General features: G+C 39.2%; 2 protein-coding genes across 2 annotated transcripts; one reads left to right on the top strand and one right to left on the bottom strand.

The window, feature by feature from the left end:
- Positions 1-372: 372 nt before the first annotated feature.
- On the bottom strand, positions 373-1,029 carry LOC139961410 (uncharacterized). The gene has a single exon (XM_071960552.1). It carries the CDS (start codon positions 1,027-1,029, stop codon positions 373-375), a length of 657 nt encoding a protein of 218 aa, XP_071816653.1.
- Positions 1,030-8,095: 7,066 nt separating this feature from the next.
- Positions 8,096-11,052, top strand: LOC139961777 (glycoprotein 3-alpha-L-fucosyltransferase A-like). The gene has a single exon (XM_071961269.1). It carries the CDS (start codon positions 8,693-8,695, stop codon positions 9,947-9,949), a length of 1,257 nt encoding a protein of 418 aa, XP_071817370.1. The 5' UTR covers positions 8,096-8,692; the 3' UTR covers positions 9,950-11,052.
- The last annotated feature ends 15,096 nt before the right edge of the window (positions 11,053-26,148 follow it).

Genomic DNA, 26,148 nt, shown 5'->3' with positions numbered 1-26,148 from the left:
TAAGCAGATTCTGAAATCGTTGACCTAGTAACCAGTGTCAATTTCCATAGAAATATTATCTGCTTTCCCTTTCCCTACCGACATACGAATCCTGTAAGGTGACACACTGTAATTACTAGTGACATTGTATAGTCCAAAACCTTCAGACTGGTACCTTTCATCCTGAACGCCATCAACATACACGCTGTCCTCTGCCTCCTTGATTGCCATCGGCCACGTGCTAGGTATTAGCATGTCCCGCTTTTAAATTATTTGGTCTTAACCCTCCTCTGTTCCTGGTGTTGGTACTTTCACTGGAACCATGTGGTGACCATGTATGTGACCTTTCCGTTTACAGTTATGGCACGTAACTTCCTTGTATGGACAATCAGCTCACTTGTACTCACCTCCACAGCCCTTACATTTGTAACGAAATGAGCCTCGACTGCCATGAGCTTTGCCTTTGAAGCGATGGGTTGGTTGTCCACTATACACGGCATTAGTTGCGTCTATATTAGTTGTATGCAGGTAATCTTTGGTAGCAATATAAGCCATTTCATCAGCTAAGCATTTATTTTTAGCCTTGTCAAAAGTTAGATCAGCCACAAATAGTAGATGCGTTTGAGTTTTGGACATTTTGGCATGTAATCCAGAAACCAAACGGTCACGTAGGGCTTCTTCCAAAAAGGTCCCGAAATTGCAATGGGCACTTACATTTTTGAGTCTGACTATGAAGCATGATATAGATTCGTTCTCCCCTTGGGTAGCTGTCCAGAATCTATGTCTTTCTGCGATGACGATTGAACGTGGTGAATAGTGATCCTGTAGTAGTTTCTTTAAATCTCCGTAACTCTTAGTGTTCGGTAGATTAGGACTACATAAATCTTTCAATAATCTGTAGGCGATTACACCCACCACAGCAAGGAAAAACTTAGCACGTTTTTCCTCTGCTACATCATTCGCTGCGATGAAAGCGTCACATCTATCTGCGTAATCTGCAAACAATTCCAGCTTTTCGTCGAAAACTCCGACATGGCCAAAAACAGCCATTATTTCGTTGGCTTGTTTAGCGTATATTATTTAACAGCATCCTCGTCGCCAATTTTATATCTTGGAAAAGGTGTAAACAAAACCGAAAGGTTCCAAGAGAGACATATAGAGTACCCGGAGACGGTCTTTCGTGGTCAACAGCCTGAGTGTGTCTGAGTAGTTTATTTTCATTACATTATTAGAATACAATACATTGGTATGCATGGCCTTTCATAATACTTAGGGTGGTGTGCACACGATCTACATATTGCACACAAACTTCTTTTATTTGCACATGTTACTAAACTCTTAATATATAACAAATAATATCAGAATTAAAACGAGATGGTATAATGTATCCATTTGGATATTCCTCCAGATGAATCCGGCAAATCTCTGGAATGACAACAGGAGAGATTCGATGTCATCACAGCATTCTGTTGAGGGGATGCATTTTCTTTTCTCTTTGTCAGGGACATGGACATTTGTCAGAGCACAGTTTCTCCAATCTTGAAAAAATTTGCAGGCTTTACCCAGAGTGGCAATTCTGTCATCATGTACATCCTTAATTGGCCGGTTATCTCTGAAGATTTGAATAATTTTACTGGTTGTTTCCAGCAATTCAATTGTGCTATCGAGACCATTTCCGTTCATCAAGCTTGCTCTGTAATATTTAAGGAGGTTTAAAGCATCTGCATCAAGCATTTCCTCGGCCAGGTGATTCCTCATCTTCTCAGACGAATCAGGAAATAAGTGTGAATCGGAAATCTTCTGATGAATAGGTCTGCTGTTAACTTTCCGATCCCACTTAACAGCGTCTATCCATTGCTGCCATACAATATAATTTCCATTGAGTTGAAGTTTACGTGTTTTGATGGGTGATGGGTGATCACCGCTCTTCATCATGCCATTTCTAATCTTCTTAACAATATGTGAGAAATCCTGGCACATGGCCACTACTCTTGATGGATTTACAATGTTTGCCGCAAGATACTTACTATCTGTTGGTACCTTACTAAAATGTAAATTAATAAATTGTCTGTTTGCTGCTCCACCATCCTGCAAAATACAGTCAATTGTAAATCCCCAATCTTGTAGCTTTGCAATGACATCCCACAGCATCACATACAACTCAGATGCTTTCACGCCACAAGTTGGAAAGTGACAGATTGGCCACCGAAATCCTGTACACCCCAGAAAGTAAACTTGTAAGGGAGCATAGCCAAATCTAGTCCGCGCCTGGTGCCACGCAAATCTGCTGCCCACTGTGCTGCTACTGAATATTCTTCACGGCCCAGTGACCACAGTGCTTCACTTGGCAAGTTAATGAGACAGCCGTGGGTTGGGTCTACGAACACGTAACAATAGGCTTTCTTAGCAGCAAGAAAGAGTGACAGAAATTTATTAATAGGAGCTTACTTGCACAGTCCGTCGCAACTTATCAATGGTCTATTGTTCGCATTCATTGTAACTTGGTGTATTGCCGTACAATTGGTCTCGATATCATTCCCCTTCCACAATACTGACATCCCATGATTGTGTGTAGCCTAATACCACACTGAAGTCAATGGAAAAAATCTAGCTTAACTATAGGGCACGTGAACATGCTTCGTGAATGTAAAAGTGCCATTCGCGGTAAATGATGAGCGTTCCCAAATCCCAACCTACTCACAATGGTAACGTCAACGACTTCTTTCTCACACTACCAGGTGTGTGTCACACGGCCCGGCGCGGGAAGATCGCTGTTGTACCGAATTTTATTATCAGCATCACGGGAAATGTTTATAACCATTTATTGTCGTCCACATTTTTTTCTTGTATGTAACGTTCGTAAACGCATACTGTTTAAGTGTCTTCTATCGTATGAGTTTGACTTCAGTTCGAACGACTTCGTTTCTGCTATCACACATATTCTATACAACTTCTCTGTGCAAAGTTTTAAGAATCGCCGTTCTCGACGAAAGCCTGCGCATAGCAAACTTACACAAGTTGACCTTTGTACTGATTGTTACTTGTACACATGACAGTAGTGGTATAGTCGAAGATGCACCTGTGCTACATATAACTATAGGGTTATAAGAACGCAACCAATTCATAGTGGGTGTTGATCTAGTGTCACGAGAAATTTTTCTGGAAACTTGCCAAGATTTTCTAATGAGAAACATTTTTTTGGAAACTTGCCAAGATTTTCGTATAAACTAAAACACGCAGCACTTGTACCGTATTGTACACGTTAAATATTTCAAAAAAAAGTTCAACTTTTAAAAGATTGTAAGAAAGATAAAATATCTTTTCAATCTATAACATTTCATCCTAATGTAGCTACTATAACTTGTCATTTTCAAGTTTTTCATCAGTTTCGTGACAATTTGCATCCAAAAACACCTCTGTAGCTAGTTCCTGAGATACAGCCATGCTTTTTAATGTTCTGAGGTTATTGCACTCAACACCACTATCTACCCAACCAATCAAGTTTGGTTTGCCATTATCCATTTCTATAACAAGATCTTCCTGAATTTTGGTCTCATCATGGTTCAGTAAGCCAGCTCTGCCATCAGGAGCTATGTGAGCATCATTAGCTGCCTCATACATCCAATGAAATACTGCTTCTTGTATTCCGCTGCTTCACTATGTTCTTGTATCTTCGAAGATGACGTCCAGATGGTAGAACCAAGTAATTACTATCTTTTAAGTCCTGGTACGCTTGTGGGTTCCTCAACCAAAGTGATAGGCAGAGACTGATGATTTCCTTGTCCCACTTTCTGCCATTTGGACTTTTCGTTTTAAGGGCACCATGTTGTGACTTCAGAAGTACTTTCATCTCAGGTGATGCATTTGGGAAATAGCTCTCCAAAATCTTGGATATGTCGCTGTCATCATCTTCATCTAATATCACATCTTTCCCTAGGTTCAGCGAAGGTAGTTTCTTACAGCAGGTACAAATACCTGAAGTAGCTGCCCATGAAAGGACCTGTTTGCAGTAACTTGATCGTATGACCGTTACGTCTGTGCTGGAGATCTCTGATCTAATTTTTTCTACCCTAAAGTAACGTAATTCTTCCCTAGGCTCAATCAGATGAAATCCTCTGCAACGCGATAGTTTCCGAACAATGTCAATTGTTTTCAAGAAGCCTCTTTCAGTGCAAACAAATCTGCTGTCAAGATCAAGTTTATCGATGTCTATGGAACGACCTCTCACCTTCAGCGTCCAAGTGCCATCGCATATTTGTATGTCTTTCATCACCATGTTACCATCAACAAACATTGAGGAGCTAACACTTACTTCAAGTTTCTCTGGTGAACAGGATACCAAGATGACATCAGCTTGAATAAATTTTGTCAGTTCCTGTAGTTGCAATGTAAGTTCTTCATTGGGGATAACGTTTTCCTTCTGAATCATTGAGATGCCATGGTAAACCAAAACAGATATCCCACCAATCTGCTTTCTTCCTTTCTTGGCAAATTGGAATAGTTTCTGTAAGGCAGTGGCCAGTTGTTTCTTTGACTTTGGGCTACTCTCCTTCATAAGCTCCCTGAATGCCACATAACCGCTCGGTTCAATTGTGATTCTCTCTGTCAACCTGACAGAGGGTAAACATTGCAAGCCATTAATCTCTTGTGCTGGTATAAATATTATGCACATTTTTAAATACTCATATTTGTATCATTGCAGGCACTATGAAGAGTTACAAAGGAATTGGCGATGGCGACATAAGAGCGCTGTCAAGAAGTGTGGCACTACCGGTGTTACATCTGAAGGTGGGTGCTCCTGTTATCCTGACAGCAAACGTAACACGAACACTAGTGAATGGACTAAGAGGGATTGTGCAGGATATGCACACCAGCCATGTAACAGTGCAATTTAACGGATTGGATGGTACAACTAATGTTCATCCCTTTAGATTTACAGTCTTTTCTGCAGACAAAGGAAAGGATGTTGCAAGCAGAAAGCAGCTACCACTGGCACTCGCTTTTGCTATGACAGTCCACAAGGCCCAGGGAATGTCTATTAAGAGACTAGAAGTAGACTGTCGACATATGACATTTCCAGGACAGATCGGAGTTGCAATTGAAAGAGCACAATCCAAAGATGGTCTACATGTCACACATTTTAAGCTGAACCTACTTAAGCCACAACCAAGAGAAATCAGAGAATTCTATGACTCTGAATCAACCCCTATGAAGGATACGCTTCACTGCTGCCAAGTTAATGTGGACAGCTTGCATCAAGTTGAACAAAAGGCAGCAGATTTCACCCCTCAGTCAAGTTGTCATGAAGAGAAAGAACCTGACAGTGATGAAGAATTACTAAACTTCATGGATATGTACAAGAAGGTACTAACAGGGGATGCAGGTGACACATTGCCTTTTCAAACAACAGACTTACTAGATGCCATGACCTGTAAGATTGTCCTAACAAAGTAGCAGGAAAACCTTAACAACCAAATCACTTTACTGAGATCCCGCATCAGCATCGCCGACTCTTTTATGAGTAAAATCTACAACACAGTTAAAAGCCTCTTTGAAACACTTGTACCACTAGGCAACTCCAAAAATCACAACTGCTCCACTTTCTATGCCTCCTTCAACAACTACTTGGGATCTGAAGCCTACCGTGGCCATGTGGAGCAACTTTTTCTGACCACCACCTTCGAGAAGACACAATCTAGGCTGGCATTTGGCCTTGCTTGCAAAGTTCGGGAAGTTGTTACTACAAATGCAACTAAACAGATAAAGGATGCTGCAGATAGAGAGGCACAGAAGGTGTTTGACACCTTTGATGGTGGCAGATCTAAGTTGCGGTATATTGCTGGGTGGTGTGTGGCCACAGTGAGGCACAGGAAGAGAGAGGCAGTGAGAAGGCATATGTACAGTCCAAAAGCCAAGGAGTTTGTAAACACCACACACAGACAAGTGGAGCTGCTGGACATGCTTGTAGTAACTGCTGCAAGTATAAATGAAACTTCATGTGACAAACCATCACTTGCAGAATCCAAAGGAAAAATAATTTAAGAGATAGCCTTTGCCATGTAAGTAATGATACATTTCAATTCTTCTGTCAGCTACAGGGGCGTATCTAGGATTTTTTAACCCGGGGGGGGGGGTGGGGCGAATTACTATCTAAGCGAAGCGCCACCATGAGTTGGCGCGCAGCGTACAAGAACAATTAACATGTTGAATGCGCGCGGAGCGCGCGAAAAATTTAGGTGATATTTTCCGGGCAAGTCGTTACATCCCCCAAAATCAAATTGGATTCCTATGACTACACACATCGTTTTGAGGCTGTTCATCCTGGAACCGCCATTTTCATGATCACTCATATGATGTGATATCTGCTGTTTGCTTTACAAATTCGAACAGGCGATCCAATGGAGGGGCGAAGCCTGTAGGCAAACTATCTAAGCGTAGCGCCACCACGAGTTGGCGCGAAGCTTACAAGAAAATTTTGGCCGAAAATGCCTCCCAGGTCGCTGGAAATGGCACTACCCAGAACCATGGGTTGGAGCGAAGCGTACAAGAAAATTTTGCCCAAAAATGCCTCCCACATCGCTGGAAATGACATTTCTCATGCCTTGTAAGTTTCATCAAAGCATTTTCTATTTTGAAATTACTAGCGATATCATAAACAAATATGCTCAGGGGCGGGGGGGGAGGCAGTCGCCCTTCCCGAAATGCGTCATGTTCCCCGGCCGACGACTCGGTCGAGACCTGCCACAGTTGTTTTCATAGCACAATTGTTTAAGGCGTCCATACACACACACGCGTTATGATAGACCATATATAGTATATATATATAGATACATTAGTGAGAGAGGAAAAATGGAAACGTCAAAAATGGAGTTGTCGGTATAAGGGTAGGGTGAGGCGCACGCCCTTCCAAAATCCTCGACCCCTCACTGGCTACCCGGCCATGTGTATATAATAGGGATCAGTGCTGTGATGATGTCACTGTTCCTCGTTCTCTTCCCGGTGTCTTGGCGTTTTTCTTTTACTCCCTCCTTTTCTCCTTTTTCTCTCTTTCTTCTTTTTTCTTTTCCCTTCCTTCCTCTCCTTCCTCCTCTTTTCCCCCCCTCTTTTTTCCCTCTTTTCTTCCCTTTTTTTTCTCTCCTCTTTTTCTAACCCGAGGGCGCGCGCCCCCAACGCCCCCCCCCCCCTGGATACGCGCCTGAGCTAGATGCCACTGTCAGGAAACTTGAAACAGAGCAAACCGTCAAAGCCCATGGAGATGAAATGTACGATTTTATTTTTAAGACAATCATGTCGGATCCACCTTTGACAAGCATGTTACACAAACTGTTTCCACACGGTGAGTTTGATAATTGTGCAAGAGAGCTTAGACAGTTTTTTCAGAAGCATATCAATATGTCGTCTGCACAATTCAGGAGGGAATACAAAAGATCTACAAAGGTTCAGAAGAAAGAAGCCCACCGCAAGCAGATCAAAATGTCAGAGCCCAGAAAAGGAAACAATATGAAGAAGCTCTCCAAGCTACCACCCACTTTCCAGCTTACATTCATCAACCAACCCAGACATGACAGCATCCTGTAGCAGTTCTTCCAACCAAATATCCAATAAGAGGAAGCCTACTAAGAAGGAAAAATCCAAAGGCAAGGAAAAAAACCCAAAGACCCTGAAATGGCCATGTGGATTCTGCTTCTTGGAATGTATTACAGATTGTGTTTGCTGTGATGGATGTGCAATGTGGTTTCACTATCAATGCATGGGCCTTAATGGGGAGGAGCAGGAACTTAAAGACACCCATTGGTACTGCACAACATGCAAACAATAGATCTTCTATACCTTGACTATTGAGTACAAAGGAAGTTTTCGACGAGAGAAATTTATCACATGCTATAGAGAAACTTCATTGTATCAATACGTACTGCAAAGTCGCAGGTTTTTCCACCTTTGGGATTAAGGCTTATTCATATTACAATTCATTTTTGGAAGGGAATGATGAAGAAGCAGCTTTTGAATCTAAATGTCAGATGGGAATTCTGAAGCATTGCATTCAGACGCCACATATTCCCTCGAGCTCTTAAGTTAAACCAAACTTTCACCAGCTATGGGCTTTTACGCTGTGTACAGAAAATATAAATTACAACAGGCTTCACTTTCGGTTTCTTGTCTCTTATTTACCTCACTTCAAACTTTTCATTACGTCATCTGTACCCGTCTTTCCTCCAATGGGATTGTTCGTGACCAACCAGTGACGTCATTCAAAATGGCGAGAAGAATTAGATTGTCGTGATAACGGTACAACTCATCATTTTGACCGCAAATTAACGAATCATCTGTGCTACAGAGGTCAAATTGTAGTCAGATTTACCGCAGGTTATCATCTTGTACTCTAGTAATGCTTACAGTACGCTGGTTTTGGTCAAATTGGAACGTAACTTTTTCTGAAAATGGTGACTTTGCAACGTTTGTTTTGAATTGAGTGTCCTACCTTCTCCGTGTTTATATAAAATACAACTACATAACGCTCCGTGGTTATATACTATACACCTACATAACGCTCTGTGTTTATATACTATGCACCTACATAACGTTACGAGTGCCTGTGACATCGACCACCGTTACGAGTCATTGATTCCATACAATTAGGCGTTCACCTCTATCAGCGCAGGTTGTCTGCCTAATTCTAGCCTTGTATGTAATCTTCAAGGTGACAAACGGAATCATGGTGCCCTACAAAGTAATGCAATCACTGTTCTTTGTTATCATATCAGTTTTAGCCTGTGTTATTCTTACATTTTTCAATAAAATGGGAGGTTATAATTCGAGAACGTTTGCAAGCTTTGACGTTCGGAATTCTGAAACTGATTTATCAACTGGTGATCGATCAATAAATGTTTCAAATCGGACCCAACATAAGAATCGGACACATCTGTGGACGTGGTTCAGTTTGCGAGCATTTTGGCTTAACCAAAATATGGTACCAGAAAGATACGACTGTCAGAATGGAATTGTTAATTTTCAGAGAGCAGATATAAATTCCTCTAAATTTAGGAGATCGAAAGTGGTTATATTCGCCGGTGGTTTTAAAGACAAAAGCTTGTGGAAGAGATTGCTAGCGAAGCGAACACCACGACAAATATGGGTATTTACTACCGACGAAAGCCCATTAACAACAATGGACTACATTCCGCCCAAACAGTACAACATTGGAAGGAACATATTTAACGTTACATACACTTACCATTCCAAATCGGATATTTCAGTACCTTATGGCCGTTACAAACCCTACGTTACCTTTAACGATGACGAAATCGACGTGGATTATCATAAATTGCACCACAAGTTTGCCATGTGGATGTCCAGTCACTGTGATACTATTTCTTGGGATCGCACTAAGTTCGTGAAGGATCTGGCAGAATACATGCCCATTGACAGGTTTGGAAAATGTGGTAACATGACACCTAAATGTGAACGACGTTCCTCAGACTGTGGATGGCTACAACGAGACTACATGTTTATTTTAGCCTTCGAAAATAGTTGCTGTGAGGAATATATTTCTGAAAAGTTTTGGAAAGTGCTTAGCACAGGTGTGAGCATCCCTGTGGTTATTGGGGCAAAGAAAGAGGACTACAAAAGGTTAGGACCGCCAAATTCATTTATCCATGTGGATGACTTTAATTCGATGGAAGACCTTGCTACCTACTTACAAAGAGTAGCAAATAACTCTGTTTTGTATAACTCCTTCTTTAAATGGAAAAAGTTTGGAACGGTCAGTCAAACCGAATTTCTTGATAGGAGAATTGTATATAACAAGTCGGCTTGTTTGTTGATGGATTTTCTAAAAAATGGCGTCCCAGAGAAGAAGGAAACGCTCGACTTGTACGGGTCTTCTTGGCTGGGAGGTTGTAAAGGTTGCAGCAGTAAAGCATGGATAGCAAAGTATGGCTATACACCAGGAAAGCATTTTACCGCTAACTGAAGGATGGCCATATGTGATTGAAGAAAGTAAACCCAACCACGTGACTGACCATGCTACGAAGTTGTTTGTCTCGTGTTTGTACAAAGATCATAATATTAAATATTGAAACTCACATTTACAATTCCGGCCTGGAGGCCTCACCGAGAAGATCCATCAAATGTTACATTGGAACCGAAGTACCTAAACTTTAATGGAACATAAAGGTGGTTTAATTTATAAAGATAAATTATTTGTGAACCTTTCAATCAAATTCCATTATTTCCGTGTCTTTGATTACAAACATGAGAACTCTTTACCAGTTTTGTCTAATGGTAGATTCAAACAAAATAATTCCATTTTGACGTGAAACACTGCGAAATTTCTTAGCGCTACTACACAGGAAAATAATCCCAGCGGAATATTTCGATACGAGGATATAACAGTAACAACCAATCAGTGTGAACACCACGTACTATGTAGACCCTGCTCTGTAATTTTTTACGATACTGCGATATAACTTGTACGGTGTTTTTGCTTCTAGAAGACTGGCGTTATTTGGTGCAAATTCAGATTTACACCAGATATGAAAATTCGATAAATGCAGGTTGTGTTAATATCGACGGAGTTCTGACATTGTCTAACAGTGCTGTATCGCCTGCAGGTGTGGGGTGGCCAGGGGGCAGCTGCCCCCTGAAATCACAACCTACTTCTTGAACGTAGGCTCACGATAAATGTGAAAACCTGGACAGTATATATGTGCACTTTCTCTTAATTTTAGCGTAATGTTCATTATCATTTCATCTGACTTTCATTAGTTTGTAGTGTGAAACCTCAAGATTCTAGGCAAGTATTTTAGAAATGGTGTTCGAACAGATCATAATGTTTATTTTAACTGCTCTTCACGTATATATTTTTTTTTATTGTAGAGCGCTTCGAGAGTTTTGGGAGGCGCTATATAAGTATTACGTATGAAGATGTGATGACCGTGTATATGTTTGGTATTCACGAGTTTTGTTAGAATAACAATAAATGTAGAGAGATTCTGAGCCTGAACCTGCGTGAACAGTGAAGCAGTCTAATGTGAAAGTACGACTCGTAAATATATTTATAACGCCTACCAGTTCCATTGTTAGTCCCAATATCAATTTCCAAATGTTTTCACTATAAATATTTATTCACTGCGAATATATACACATATGCCAGGGCCTTTTCTTAACATACTAACCCGGGACAGCGACCTTCAGTCCCTTACACGGCCCACCCGATCTGCTACCCCCCCATAAGTAAGTCCCTTTTGGGCATGTAAAGCAAATAATGACACCACAAATCTAACAACTCATTTACACCTAAGCATCCCCATATGGCTTCCCCTCAGCAATTATGGGCTACGACTACCATCAGAATGCCCTAGCGTGCTTTTATTTCTTCAATTACCTGCGTGTTAATCAATGAATAAAGCAGAGCTAATAAAGTAAAGTATTATTTCCCTACCCCCCCCCACCCGCTAAAGGGATTTTGCCGAAAACAATTTTTCTAAATTATCATTTTCGAAATGTAAATATCGAAACCATCATATCTCAAAATAAATGTTGCCATTTCCAGCAATCTGGGAGGCATGTTTGGCAAAATTAACATCGTACATACGGTTCTGGTATAGTGTCACGATGGCAACCCAACTAATGTTTACAAAACAAAATGACCCTAGTATAAACGCACATCAAATCATCACTATGTAACATTTGGACGATAATTAATGTTCTCGAAGCTTCTCAAATGCCCCCCCCCCCACCCGGGCTACGAACCTGGTTAGTCAAATGTTTTGTATGACTGTCTTTCGTTGGTTCGATTCCTGGTATTGCTGCTCTCAGGACATTTGAACATTGCCTTTCTTTTATTCTGAGCCTCAAATAACTTTTGATACTATTACCTACCATACACCTATTTTTGTTCCGCTGGCTGCCTAACACCATAATGTTAATAACATTAATGTCAACATTGCTAAATGTGGTTATCGTTGTCGTTTGCACACTACAGTTAGTGTACTTCAAGCTGAAAGCTAGCTTTCACGGAAATTCTGGTCATCATTTGGTCAAGGTTTACACCGGGGTGGGGGGGGGGGTGGCTAGTTGTCATACTTGATCTGATTGCATTACTAGCCAGGATCGGGAATGAGCTCACCGAAATGCTTTTTTTACCCCCATTTTTTTGCAACTTATATTCATCCGCCGGTGAGTTTATCGAGCATTATCCATAGGTTGATGCACGGTCAGCTAACGAAAACGATCAATTCAGATTCGAGATTTTAACAAGTATTGTACAAAATCGAATTAATTTTGAAATGGAATTACAGGTAATGAAAGAATTAGGAATATCTTAATTACATGGAACTATACGTGTTACCATGGTTACGTTAAATATCTCATGATAACAACATAAGCAGAGTAGACGACAGGCGTCAATAAGTCGGCATGTGAACCTATGTAATTTTATTATATCAGGAACAAGGTATAGCTCTTATTGGCATATACTAGTTTAAAGCTGGCAGAAGATTAACTTGTTTAACCTTGTATTTTGATATTCGTTAGGAATTGTCTATGATTTTCATTATTTGGACATATGTTATTTACAGGCTGATAAAATAAGAACTTGCGGGTAGAGAGCATTCCCTATATATGGGGATGTTTCCTGTGTATGGAAGAGAGAATTGCTTCAGTCTCAGTAAGATTTAGAGTTTGAATTGGATTGAAGTTAAGAGTTGCAGTTCAGGACTAACTTTTGCTGGTCCCAGGACGTGGGATGGAGTCTAGAAAGGTTGAGTATAATATAAAAGTTGTTCGCCATGTAGCCGTGAACCTTTCATTATTGTATCGTAGTTAGCAGTTACCAATATATCTTTTTAACTGGATCAGTTCGTCCAGTGTCTTCATCCTCAGTTCCGTGTTTGACTTGGGAACCCGACCCAACATAGCTATCGCAATAGCAATGTTTGTTGATTGATTTCCACGCAGTCACGTAAACTGCGTGAAGCGGTTCGGGAACGTCCTAAGTTAAGACATTAGAACTTACAAACTATACATTCGCAATAGTATTCGATAAGTGCCACTTCGTATGTCACAAGTGACACATAGTGACCCTTTCTAGAAAGCAACGCTCAATTGATAATCAAGAAACCACGCAAACACTCTGCTTTTAATTCTCATGGATTTATTAACACGAGGTATTTCAATGATCATTGGTAAAAAAAAAATATAAAAGAAATGCATATATGAAAATAACTACACCCCCTTGGATACTTATCCAGTGAATCCTACCCCCTTTTTGCTAACTGACACTGCTATAGTACGCTTTATGACAGACTTCAGAAGATCACCGCCCACAAGGTAGTCGCTATAGGCGGAGTCAAACCATTCAGCTTTTGGCACGTGTCAAAGGTAGGATACCTGTATCCGGCGTCTTAAAATTGTGGGCCAGACCACATCTATTGGCACGGAAGAATACCCCTGTGACCCCAGGCAGTTAGTTTTGGAGTCACCAAAAATAAAACCAGATTATTGGGGGTCGCCTGCCCGTAATCTGGTTTACTATACAGCAAACTCCGCTTGTCACAAACGAATAAAGCACGTGCGTCGAGAATATACGGTATTGTAGCGGCTTGTTCTCAATAACAAGTATACGCAAAATTGTCCTCATTGACAATATTATACTAACTCAATTTAAGACCTCATTGCCTTTTTATGAATATGCTAACGTACAAAAGCAATATCGCAGCCTGTTGATAGGTCACAACTAATTACGTAGTCAGCATTATAGGTACCTTTATCTTACATTTATTTATAAGGAATTGAAACAAGATACAGGAAAGAAAAATATCAAAGACAAAAAGAAAGAACAATGCCAAATTAGACGTTAGAAATCATCACAGACACAATTTTTCTACATTAAAAGTCACGTGTATAGTTTCCTCAGTTGATACATTTTACGAAAAAATATTGAAAGAATATGTGTCAGATATCTTACTTACAAACGAACGATGAAATATCTCATTAACTTTTGTAATTAAAATTCTACGAATGATGGCGATAAAATTTGTATAGAATTATATATGAGACTTATCGGACTGAAGTATAAGAGTACATGGGCTCAACATTCAGGAAGGACATGACTAACTTTTCTTCTGTCCCCGTCCCCTGCTTCTCCCCTTGTTCCCCCATCACTCCTCTTCTCGCAGCTCCCTTCCACCCTTTTTTTCTCCACCCGTGCATCCCGTGCATCTCGATCTTCCTCAACATCAATATGAAAATTGAAGTCACCAGCAATAATCACCGGGATGGAAAATCCAGTGACCGTTTCGACAAAAGTGGAAAATTCCTCCAGAAACATCATGGTAGATGGTTTGTTGACCTTAGATGGAGGTGGTCTATATATGATACAAAGCCTCATCGATGATGACTTTGATGAAATGGTAATGTCCACAATCTCGAAAGATTTCGCGGGAAAAACCGGGTTCACTACAGTGTCAAAACCATTCTTTAAGAGTATTGCAACACCGCCACCAGATTTTTCACGTGGGATATGATGGATGACATAATCTGGGGCGCCGTTTTCAAATAGGATACGATCATCCCTGTCACCACCAGTTGGCCAGGTCTCCGTTATCGCTAAAATATCCAACTGACGTGAGATCACAAAGTCGCTCATTGCTGAGGATTTACCATGTCCCCTAATTGACTGGGCAATCCAAACAGCAAACTTCACTGATAGGGCATTCAGGTTTGTTCTCTTAACATGAATCAGGTTAGCGGTATTCGGTCGATTGATAACACTTCCGATTTCAGAAATCGGTCCGCAATGTAATCGGTTTGTTACTATATTCACCGACTATTGTCGCTATATTTGTCGCTATATTCAACGACTTCATGCCATTTATCGGCCGTGAAAGGCGGAGGAACAATAGAACTAATTGCACCCCTCTGCGTGGAAACAAGAATGTCTCTTGTTTATATTTGACACATCGCGGAACAGGTACCAGTTGTAAATGAGCGTGGATAAGACGAACTGAGTAATACGTACAGAATCAATGACAGCAGACGAACATCAAAAGCAACGAAACTCGACAATACAAGAATGGAAAACATCGCGATTTGGCCCAAAATGGACACAACGTACATAAAAGTTCATGATGAGTTGTAAAAATAATAATGAATTGCTAAAACGGCGTTAAAATGCTTAAAAGTCAGAGCGATCAAACGATGCAGCAGTTAGGGAAAGCGCCATCACATGCCTGAGAGGCTGTGGATGCAACGCCTTCGCACCATTCAAACTCATGGGCTCAACATTCAGGAAGGACATGACTAACTTTTCTTCTGTTCCCCCTCCTTCTCCCCTTGTTCCCCCCCCCCCCATCACTCCTCTTCTCCAGCTCTCTTCCACCCTTTTTTCTCCACACCTTTCTGTCTTTGTCCTTCTCCAGTTTATTCCCTACCCCCTTCCCTTAATCCTCTCTTTGTCCCTCCACTGTGTATCTCCTACCTCACCTCTTCCCCTGTTGGTTTCTTTCTTTCTTCTCTCCATCCCTTATCTACTAATCCCCATACATCTATCTCTTTGTGTTCACCATGCTCATTAACCTGTCTGTATTCTGTACGTGTTTTTGTCCCTTCTGTTACTGTTACTTGTCATTTGGCCTTTGGAGAAGATCCTGCTAGGATCAAAACGTCAGGCCAACTTACTTTTTCACCAAAGTATATGAATATAACGAAAACATCATGAAAATAGATCTAAAAAATATTTCTTTGTTAATTTTACTTATTCAGTGACGTGAAAGTGAAAACGTGTAAACAACAAAGAATTTTAGAATTTTCTAATGAAAGTTTTACCAAAGTCAGTTTGTATAAGTTTATTTAGGGACACATTGTACAAACCAACATTTACTACAGAACTGCATTACCACATTAAAGCCTTATGTAATGTTATGTTGAAATACAATATCGAATCCCCGGGCCAATTGAGGAAAGGGTTGCAACCAACTTTCGTTGCTATAAAGATTCAAGTGTGTACATTTTGATTACATTTCAGTATATTGAATGTTTTATTTCTGTTGAACTTTTAACTTATAAGAACGACTTTCGGTCTCATCAAATGCATGTCCACGTAGGGAATATCAAGAGGAAGTTGTTCCATATTTTACGTATTTGAGACCCAAACAATAATTTAAATACCGTACAAGATTGCTATCATTTTTGATAGTATAAGAGTAATTTTACGCAGTGGTGACCCCACGAACGAGGGGGGGGGGAGTTGGGGAGGGTGAGGGTGAAGAAAGCATTCATCGTTACACGACAACCCACCCACCCCAAATACACATCAGAGCTTCAAAAGGTATTGAAATATACTGCTACAACAAGTTCCTAGTTAATATATTCTCATTTGATGTGTTTTGTTGAGAATGTGTGATTAATGGAATCGTGGAAACCCAGCATCCTTAAAAAGGCTTTAAAGCTCGTCGCGGAGAAATACTAACGGGTAGGACTAAACGCAAAAACAGCCAACGAACTAATTACTATGGAGCAGAATATGTAGTGTGTCAATACGGTTTCGAACTCTATATTCTATCAAAGTTGCCTATACTCATACTAGATTTGTACTCGTAATACCAACGTACTAGTTACTATGAAGCAGAAAATATAGTGATTCAATACGGATTCGAACCTTATATTCTAATAAAGTTGCCTATACTCACACTGATATATTTGTACTCCCAATGCCAATGTATACTAGTTACTACGGAGCAGAGTATACAGTTATTCAATACGGATTCAAACTCTTATTCTTACAACGTTGCCTATACTCACACTGATAGATTTGAACTTGTTATGGCACTAATGGTAATGGTATATTTCTAGTGTACACTCTAGTACATAATTAAGTATTCGTACTCGCCCTTAGAGCCTTTTACTATCATACCCATGCAGTTGTACTTTTTAAATATTATAGTTATATTATAGTAGTATAAAAAACGATAACAATAATATGGCTAGATTGGTAATTTGAAAATCTTTCACTATTTTACGTCTTACAACGAAATATTTCAAACTAATCTTGATGATAAACGTAGCTTTAATTACTTGGCACTATTCAGGCCATGTAGTTTCTGCTAGTTAATCATAATCAGAAGTGCCTTGGAAATCATTCTTTAATTTTAATTTTCCTATCTTATATCTCACCTACACACCTTTTCTAACACAAAAATTGAAATATAACTCTTCTTAAGAGATTTTGAGATATGTCTACTTCTATATTACCCTTTAAAAAATAACGTTAAAATCTAAAATCAAAGTGTCGGTCGGTATATACCTTATATTGTGTCGCATGTGTTGGGAGAGTCTGCGGATATAGCGAGCTGCCGACCTTAGCCCGATGAATTGGTAACGATTTATGCGGTGCATCGATCAAGTCATTTTTCCACTTCTCAACAGCAAAACAGAAATTTACTTCCTTCCTTAGTTTAGATTTCCATCTAGGAGTTTGTTGATAAACTGTACAAGGATATCACAATAGCAAAGATTTGTGGATATATTTGTCCGCAATAACCTAAACTGTGCGAAGAGGTTTCGGGTGCATATTTCAGTTAAGAAACTAGAACTTGGGAGCAAACTCATAGCTAGACATTTTCAATAGTAGCCGATAAGTGCCATTTCGTATGAAAACAATAGTTAATCGTGAAACGTCTGAATCAGATGAAACTGATAATGAACATATCAATCATTTTAACATGAATTATTCATATGTGAAGTAACAGGCTTATCTAGACCTATATGTGCCGTGCTTGTATGCCAGTTAGTTAGTTAGTTAGTTACAAACTACGAGGTTTCAAACACAAGGAGTTGTACTCTAAGCCGTAGACAATCTTTACAATCGATAAGTTTGTTGCCTATGTAATAAAATTGGCAGTAATGATTTGGTATCAATAAAAATATAAACAAGCATTGTCACAATGATAATTTGATGAAAAGAAACAATAGCATCAATAACGCGGTCGATGGCACAGCTAGAATGACGTCAATGAAAAATGAATCCAAAAGAAAAAAAATCAATCGAAGATGTAACTAACGTAATCATCCGTCGGAGTTGCAATATCAAGTTGAAATGACAAAAAGGATAACAAGATCAAACAAACATTTTAGATGTTCAGAACCTTAATCGACCAATGGAATTGCAACATTATTGTACATCTCTAAAGTTGAAATGATAATAAACATCGTAACTTTAAAAAAAATGGATTATAAATATTGCTGTCAGTAATCATTGATATAGTATCAACAGTTGAAGAACTGTCCTTACCAGCAGGGATTTCTCCCGTTTTATTAAAGTGATCAGTAATCATCAATTTAGTAGCTACAGTTGAATTAGTATCAGCAGATGAAGAACTGTCATTACCTGTAGTTTGGTGAACTGCCACCTCTGCAGTAATGTCTTCAGTATTCATCGATTTAGTATCAACAATTGTAGAGTTACTGCCTCTGTATTAAAATGTTCAGTAATCATCAATCGAGTATCAATAGTTGATTTAGTATCAACAGTTGAAGAACTGCATGTCATTAGCAGCAGTTTGATTAGCTGCCACTTCTGAAGTAAGGCTTTCAGTAGTCGTCAATTTATTATCAACAGTTGAAAATCTGTCGTTACTAGAAGAGGTTACTGCCTCTGTATTAAAATGTTTAGTAATCATCAATTTAGTATCAATAATTGATTTAGTATCAGCAGTTGAAGAATTGTCATTACCAGTAGTTTGTTGGGCTGCCACCACTGTAGTTATGCTTGCAGTAGTCATCGATTTAGTATCAACAGTTGAAGAATTGTCATTACCAGTTAGGGTTGCTGCCTCTGTATTAAAATGTTCAGTAATCATCAATCGAGTATCAATAGTTGATTAGTATCAGCAGTTGAAGAACTGTCATTACCAGTAGTTCGATGGGCTGCCACTTTAGCAGTAAGGCTTTCAATAGTCATCGATTTAGTATCAGCAGTTGAGGAACTGTCATAACCAGTTAGGGTTTCTGTCTTTGTTTTACATTTTCAGTAATAACCAATTTAGTATAAACAGTTCAAATTGCATGACTACCTGTTGCATTGATCTCTAGGTGGAAGGGCGAATTATACTTTATTATGTCATATATGTGGGTTAAAGGGAAGTTAGGAATAAACTAGAAAGAGAAAAGAATACGACCTATCTGGTCTATCAATCTAGAAGAGTGTAATTCATAGCCAACCTGGATGTTCTATTCAATACCTGGATGTTCTATTTCAAATATAATAAACTATTGAAAGAATATGGAATTTGAAGTTGTGGCAAACCTCATCAGAATATTGAGATGGTAAGAGATAGAGATGCTGGTTAATTCTAATTTTGATTAGTCGCATTAACAAATATTTCATGCGGATAAGTTACATTTGTTTTTTTGTTTTTAACATCTGTTAAAACGATTCGAACTATTTACGTGTTTTCTAAGTTGGATCATAACATAAAGTTAAACATTAAGATAGCGTTGGTCAGTCCGAAATTTCAATTAGACCCATTCCAAAACTTTGAATAATGTTTATGTTTGAATGGGAGCGTCAGAAGACTGTTTTAGTCAAGGAGGTAAAACATCACATGTGTAGGTAAGATCTGTACAGATCAACTAGAGCGTTTAGCTTCTTGCGAAATGAACCAAAAATATTTCTGGTGCTTAATTGATAAAAGCATTTGTCCTTGAAAGTGTTCAGTAACTTCCCATCAAATAAACTAGGCTTTTAATTTTCATTATTTATAATGGAATTAAACTATCAAAACAAGACTCAATTTAACTGCCAGCAATCAGACAACCTTATTTAAATTCTTTGCAAAATACAAGAAAGTATTTCAAACCAACCTTTAACTGTGACATTGAAAGAACATTCGTCATTGTTCTGTGAAAAATCTTGACAAGAACAAGTCAATATCGTTACTTCAACTGGAAAGTCACTTCCGGAGAAGTCAAGTACTGTTAGTTTGGGCTAACCTTTATTTGTGGTATGAGGTTAAGTTTAACCGCAATGCTTGGTGGTTTTTATATAGTAACAGGTTATGTTAGGGCACGACTGCTTGCTTGTGAAGCTTATTTTACTAAATGCCAGTTAAGTATACAGATAATTTCTCAAGTTTTTTATCCTTTGTTTCGAGGTAAAGATTAGTTCTCAAAGTCAAACATACTATATGGAATTAATTTCTAACACGTTGTTTGTTTCCTGGTTCATGACTCTGTCGTTCGCTTTCCTTCACAAAGGTAACACGATACAGTGATAAATATACAAAAGTGCATATATGATACATGTATCACTTACAAGCGATCTCTGCTTGGTTGGTTGGAATTCAACATGATGAGTTCATTGTCTATACACAAAATTGATAACAATGCTCAGTTATAATGGGCATTGTTTTATCGGTGAAGTTCGTTTGTTGTCCCCAAGTAGAGATAGTAGGTATATTATGTTAGTGGTCGAACACATCCGTACCGTGTGTAGGTGTAAGTGCTGTCGTTGAGCATCTAGGTAGTAATCGAATTGATCTATTGATCAGCGGCATCAATCCCAATTGAAAAGTGGGTGGTGGGACGGACTTATAACTGAAGGAGTGACAGCGAGCGCCCTGGCGCAAAGCCATCAACGGTTGGGGTCACGTGTGACAAGTGAAACATAAAACCATTTGAAATAAAGATACACCGGGGCGTAGCCTTGGTAGAATCCCTAGGGGGACAGGGGGCAGTTGAGGAACATCGAAAAACATTAATTATCGTCCAAATGTTACATAGTGATGCTTTGATGTGCTTATATACTAGGGCCTCTTTTAAGAAATGTTTAGTGGGTGGGCGCCACCGTCAGTTTGCGAGCCGAGTAGCAGGACCATTGTTGCCAAATATGCATCCCAGATTGCCGGAAATGGCACTTAAAGTAGAACGATAGTGACAGAAAAAATCTCTCCTTTTCATATGTAATGTAGGTTATATGTTACCAAGCAACATATTTTTTTTAATTTTCCAAATAGCACACCGGAATGTTATAAAAAAGGGAATTAAAACATCGTTTTTTCGTCTCGTTTTTTTCGTAATTGATACGAATTTAGGAATTTGCAAACGGTGCAACGACCTTGAACAGCCCTCAAGTCAGTGAATGACGTCACTGGGATGATCTTTTCTGTTGTGCACTGTTCAGTACGGAGCCGTGCGTGCATTTCGTGTCAGCATAACTGTTATTTTTGTTTAATTTTCCGGCGTAATGTTCAAGACATAAATAGATAATGAATATCATGGTGTTTCTTGATTACTTCACCACGTGTTTACAAGTTTTTTTTATGAAATTTGCTACGATTTAGCAACGATTTCGCAATATCTGAAGAGGTAACTCGCAAGCTGACCCAAAGTAACGTAAATCACAAGATCACGTTGTTGGCGGGTTTTATACAGAGTGCTGTATGAATGTGCTCACTTACCTGTCAAACTGGCACAATAATAATAGTGATGATAGTCTGAAACGTAGATTAGTATAACATCCGAAAGAAAATCCAAAGTTCTAAACAAAGTAGAATCGCTTGTATGCACTAGGCCCACTGTAAAACATAAACGTTCCTTGTTCCGTACGTTATTAAATCCAACAGAAAGGTTACATTGAGCTTGAAAATTGAAAAAAAAAAACTTATTGCAGAGTCCACATTCGTTCTGTTGCATGCCCCTACAACGCAATTTCTTGACATTTTGCTAGTGGTTTAGGTTGTTTGTCGAATCCAATATAGAGTAGGTTGCAACTAAACTTACACACTCAGTGCACACAGCTGAAGTACACTACGCCGAGCTCACTTTGTTATCATCATAATGGCGCCACAGGTCACTGTAGATCACGTGATCATCATATCGCTTTTCGCGAAAAGCCCAATTTTTGTTTAAAAAATCAACGAGTTTAGGAATGTTTTTTTCAGCCATTTCCAACATCGGATTGACTTGAATTTTCACATGTGTAAAACGGAAACCCACTAAAATACTCTTGAATAAAATCGTATTTTTTCGTCAATGCTGAAAATCACTATCGTTCATCTTTGAACATTCTTTATTTTGAGATATTATCTTTTAGAAATAAACACTTCAAAAAATTGGGGACTGATATTGGCTAAGCCTATGGGCTAACAATGAACTAATAGGCCTACATGAAACATATATACGTAATAAATATATATTTCCTTAAATAATAAGGAAACAATTCGAATTACTGAGTAAGTCAGTCGTAAACGTTCTAAATCCAAGCCTCAGGCGTAGGTCTTTCATAAACAGCACAGTAAACACGTAAATCGGATTTTTGTGATGTGTACCTATGTGGACATTGTGTGCTATTTCTTTGTCTCTATCCACCCCCACCCCTTCCCCTACCCCTCTCCGCCCAAATTAAAGAAAGGTAAAACATCCATAGAAGGCACTATTACGATCTTGTCATGTTAGTTTGTTGTAGGGTGTTTTTTATGAATGGAGCGGCAATATAGGCCTAATGTGTTATGAAGTCCCATCTCTCTGTTATAACAGTGAAGGTGAAATAGACTGGGCGAAAATGATGGCGTTTTGAATCTTTGTGAAATGCGATCGACAGCGAATCGAGTAAACTCACAGATCTCAAGAGCTATCATACAGTAATGATAAACAATGTCAAAAGCGTATTTCGTAATACAGATAAAATAATTGCAGATTCCCAAAAGCACCTTTGACCTCGCATGACCCACAATCTCATACGTGACCCAGCTATACCTTCCCGGCTACTACTGCGCTTAATTATCCCATGATAATATTTTATCTCGAGATCATATTTAATCTGAGATCATATTTAACTCGAGATCATATTTAATCTGAGATACTATTTTATCTCGAGATCATATTTAATCTGAGACAATATTTTATCTCGAGCTAATTTATTTTCTTGAGATTTATGATAACGGAACGTGGTCGTAGGTTCGTATAGCACGTGAAAATTAGCATTTCCGGGAGTTACGTATAATTGTTGTGGATACGATAGTTTCTATTTCTAGTAATATAAAGAATTAAGATTAGATGTAGGGAAAATTGATACATTCCCCTGTTTCGACTTCGTTCATAATTAGTGATCAACTGCTTTGGTCCGTCCAAGTACGTTGCATTGCGTAGAGTACGTTTAATAATAGCAGGCAACGTTGCTCATAAGGCTCCATCATCAATAATGAGCACAGGCGCGTAGCCAAAAAATACAAACATATTTTTTGTATTTTTTTATGATCTCGCTAGTACTTTCTATATAGAAAATGCTCAGATGCAACTTAAAAGGCCTGGTAAGTGCCATTTCCAGCGATCTGGGAGGCATTTTCGGCCAAAATTTTATTGTACGCTTCGCGCCAACCTATGGTGGCGCTACGCTTAGATGGTTTGCCTACAGGCTTCGCCTCTCCCTTGGCAAATTCCTCGCTACGCGCCTGAATGAACATGCAATATATATACGGTATGCTTGGCATGCATAGGCCTTGGTCTGGGATAATTAACGGATTATGTATGCAGGGCCTACCATTTCAGTTGTTTTTAGTCAGGCACGGTCTTGCTTTCAGTTTATTTGGAGTACATTCAGCAAATTAAATGAGATTTTTCAAATTCATATGAATAATGTATTAATTTAGTAATCCAAAGTGAAAAGGATAATGTAACTGTCTACTTTAGTGCTGGCGTGTGCACATTATAGGAAATCCAAGGCTGATCAAGAAAAGTAGCAATAAGACAGCAACAGTAACGTTAGTTGTCACTGCTGGACAAGGTGAAGATCTGAGGTCTAAGAAATTCTTTGAAATCACGTATACGTGCGCATTCAGTGGATATTCAGCATATGCACTGAATATACTGAATATGCACCGAATATGCACTGTATATTCAGTGCATATTACGTGCACCACGGTGAGCACGAACCACAGAAGGGCTTCCTCCACATTCAATAACTACTTCAACCCCCCCCCCCCCCCCCAATATTAACCGTGGATCGTTGTTGGTATGATACACTTTGAGCCATATAAGTTTTCTTGAATATCCATCGTCCACATGTCATATATAATTTGGCCCTCTTGCATAATATGCGTCTCCTAAGGAGTCTTCCTTTCCTGCATTATACTTCTTCAGGGCCAAGTTGTTAAAGAATCAAACGAACATCTTCTTGCTTTACACGAAATCCACCATCATAGCATTTTGTATGTATCTTCCTATATCCATGTAACCATAGGCGTACGGGACCATTTCAGTTTGGGGGGGGGGCAGAACTTTTTGTGCCCGAAAGTTCCCGTGACACTATCTAAGCGGAGCGCCACCATCGGTTGGCGCGTAGCGTACAAGAAAATTTTGGGCAAACAATGCCTCTCAGATTGCCGGAAACGGCACTTCTGAGGCCTTGCAAGTTGCATCTAAACATTCTTTATTTTATAATCTCACGTTTTAGAAATTTACACTTCCCCAAAAATTTGGTAAATTAGAAGAAGAAAAACAGGTAACATCACTTTGAAGGGGAAAAATGAGACAGTATATTTTTTAAGCTCCTATTTAGTTACCTTATTTATTATTTTAACACAGTACTCAGCTACCTCCAGGAAAACATACATTGTTCAACGACACGTAGGCGGGAAAATGTCGCTGTGTCGGGTGAGACTGCAATTTGTCTCACAAAAAAGTATAAAATATAACAAAGAATATGATAAACCTGCACTCCCCCCCCACCATCCATGAAAAAGAATTTTTTTCTTATAAACACTCATGTTGGGGATGTCCAGGTCAAGGGCGGCGGAAGCACTTTTAAACTGGGGGGGGGGCACCGACATCAAAGGGCACTTTGCAGAAATTCGATTGGACTGATGCAGCCTTATATTTAGTACCCTTTATAACTCTTATTGCATTTTATCATATTTGTGTATACACATCACTCCATCAACGCCCCCCCCCCCCCAAAGGAAAATATGCATACTAGCACTGCAATATCCAATGCGCAAATTGGGAAACCAAGAACAAGATTTCTTTTGAGACAAAATGAGGTGAAATCATACTAGTTGCTAATGTAGGAATCTTCCGAATTAGAGTTTTTTTCTTGTTAATATCGTAACAATTTTTTTCCATTCGAAATAGATTTGAGTTTGCCCCACAGAAATTCATTAAAAGGCACAGGCTAAGCCAGGATTTGCAAAGTTGTATGCACGACTATCTGAGCGGAGCGCCACCATCGGTTGGCGCGGAGCTACTATAAAATTTTTGGTTTTAAAAACCCCTCAGATGGCCGGAAACGGCCCTTCCCGAGTGTTCATTCTGGTTCCCTGGTCTCTTGCTAATTTGAGGCACCTCAATTTTTATGTAGAAAAAAGGCACATTTTTAACCTGAGGCAAAGTGGGGGGCACGTGCCCCCTGTGCCCCCCCGGTTCCGCCACCCTTGGTCCAGGTAAACAATTGACTAGTTAGAAAAAAATTGATCGTGCAAAAAGCGTGGTAGCCCAGATGAACTGCGCTTACGGTGGTGTTACACGGAAATATTCGGGCATCATGATGCTAAATAAAGAAAATCATAGAATTGTCGGGCAAAAATTTGAAAAAGATTCGGGCAAGCTACTGCATATTTATATATATATGTATATATATATATATATATATATATATATATATATATATATATATATATATATATATATATATATATATATTCCAGAGGACAAGAAATTCGGGCAAAAGTCCTGAAAAATTCGGGCAGCCTAAGAGGAGATTAAAAATATATATATATTTTTTTTCAAGAAATTCGGGCAAAAGTCCTGAAAAATTCGGGCAGCCTAAGAGGAGAAAAAAAAAAATATATATATATTTTTTTCTCCTCTTAGGCTGCCCGAATTTTTCAGGACTTTTGCCCGAATTTCTTGTCCTCTGGAAATTTGGGGGGGGGGGCAGTCTGCCCCCTGCCCCCCGCCTCGTACGCCTATGCATGTAACTGGTCTGAACTTATCGACCGCTCTGAAATGAATCTAATAAAATCGGTCATCAGTGTCTGCGCCCAAGGTTTACTACGTGTTAATTTCCCTTTGGTATGTCTTTCACTTATCACAATGTTATGACACTGGGCGAACATTAACCGGATATCTTTGTAAGTCGTGACCAGTTTTGCCAAGATGGTCACAATTAGGAGATCA

The sequence above is a fragment of the Apostichopus japonicus genome, chromosome 20, assembly GCF_037975245.1.
Source record: "Apostichopus japonicus isolate 1M-3 chromosome 20, ASM3797524v1, whole genome shotgun sequence".
Classification (NCBI taxonomy): Eukaryota; Metazoa; Echinodermata; class Holothuroidea; order Aspidochirotida; family Stichopodidae; genus Apostichopus; species Apostichopus japonicus.
Note: the sequence above shows the minus strand (reverse complement) of the source record. Positions and strands in the feature narration are given on the sequence as shown.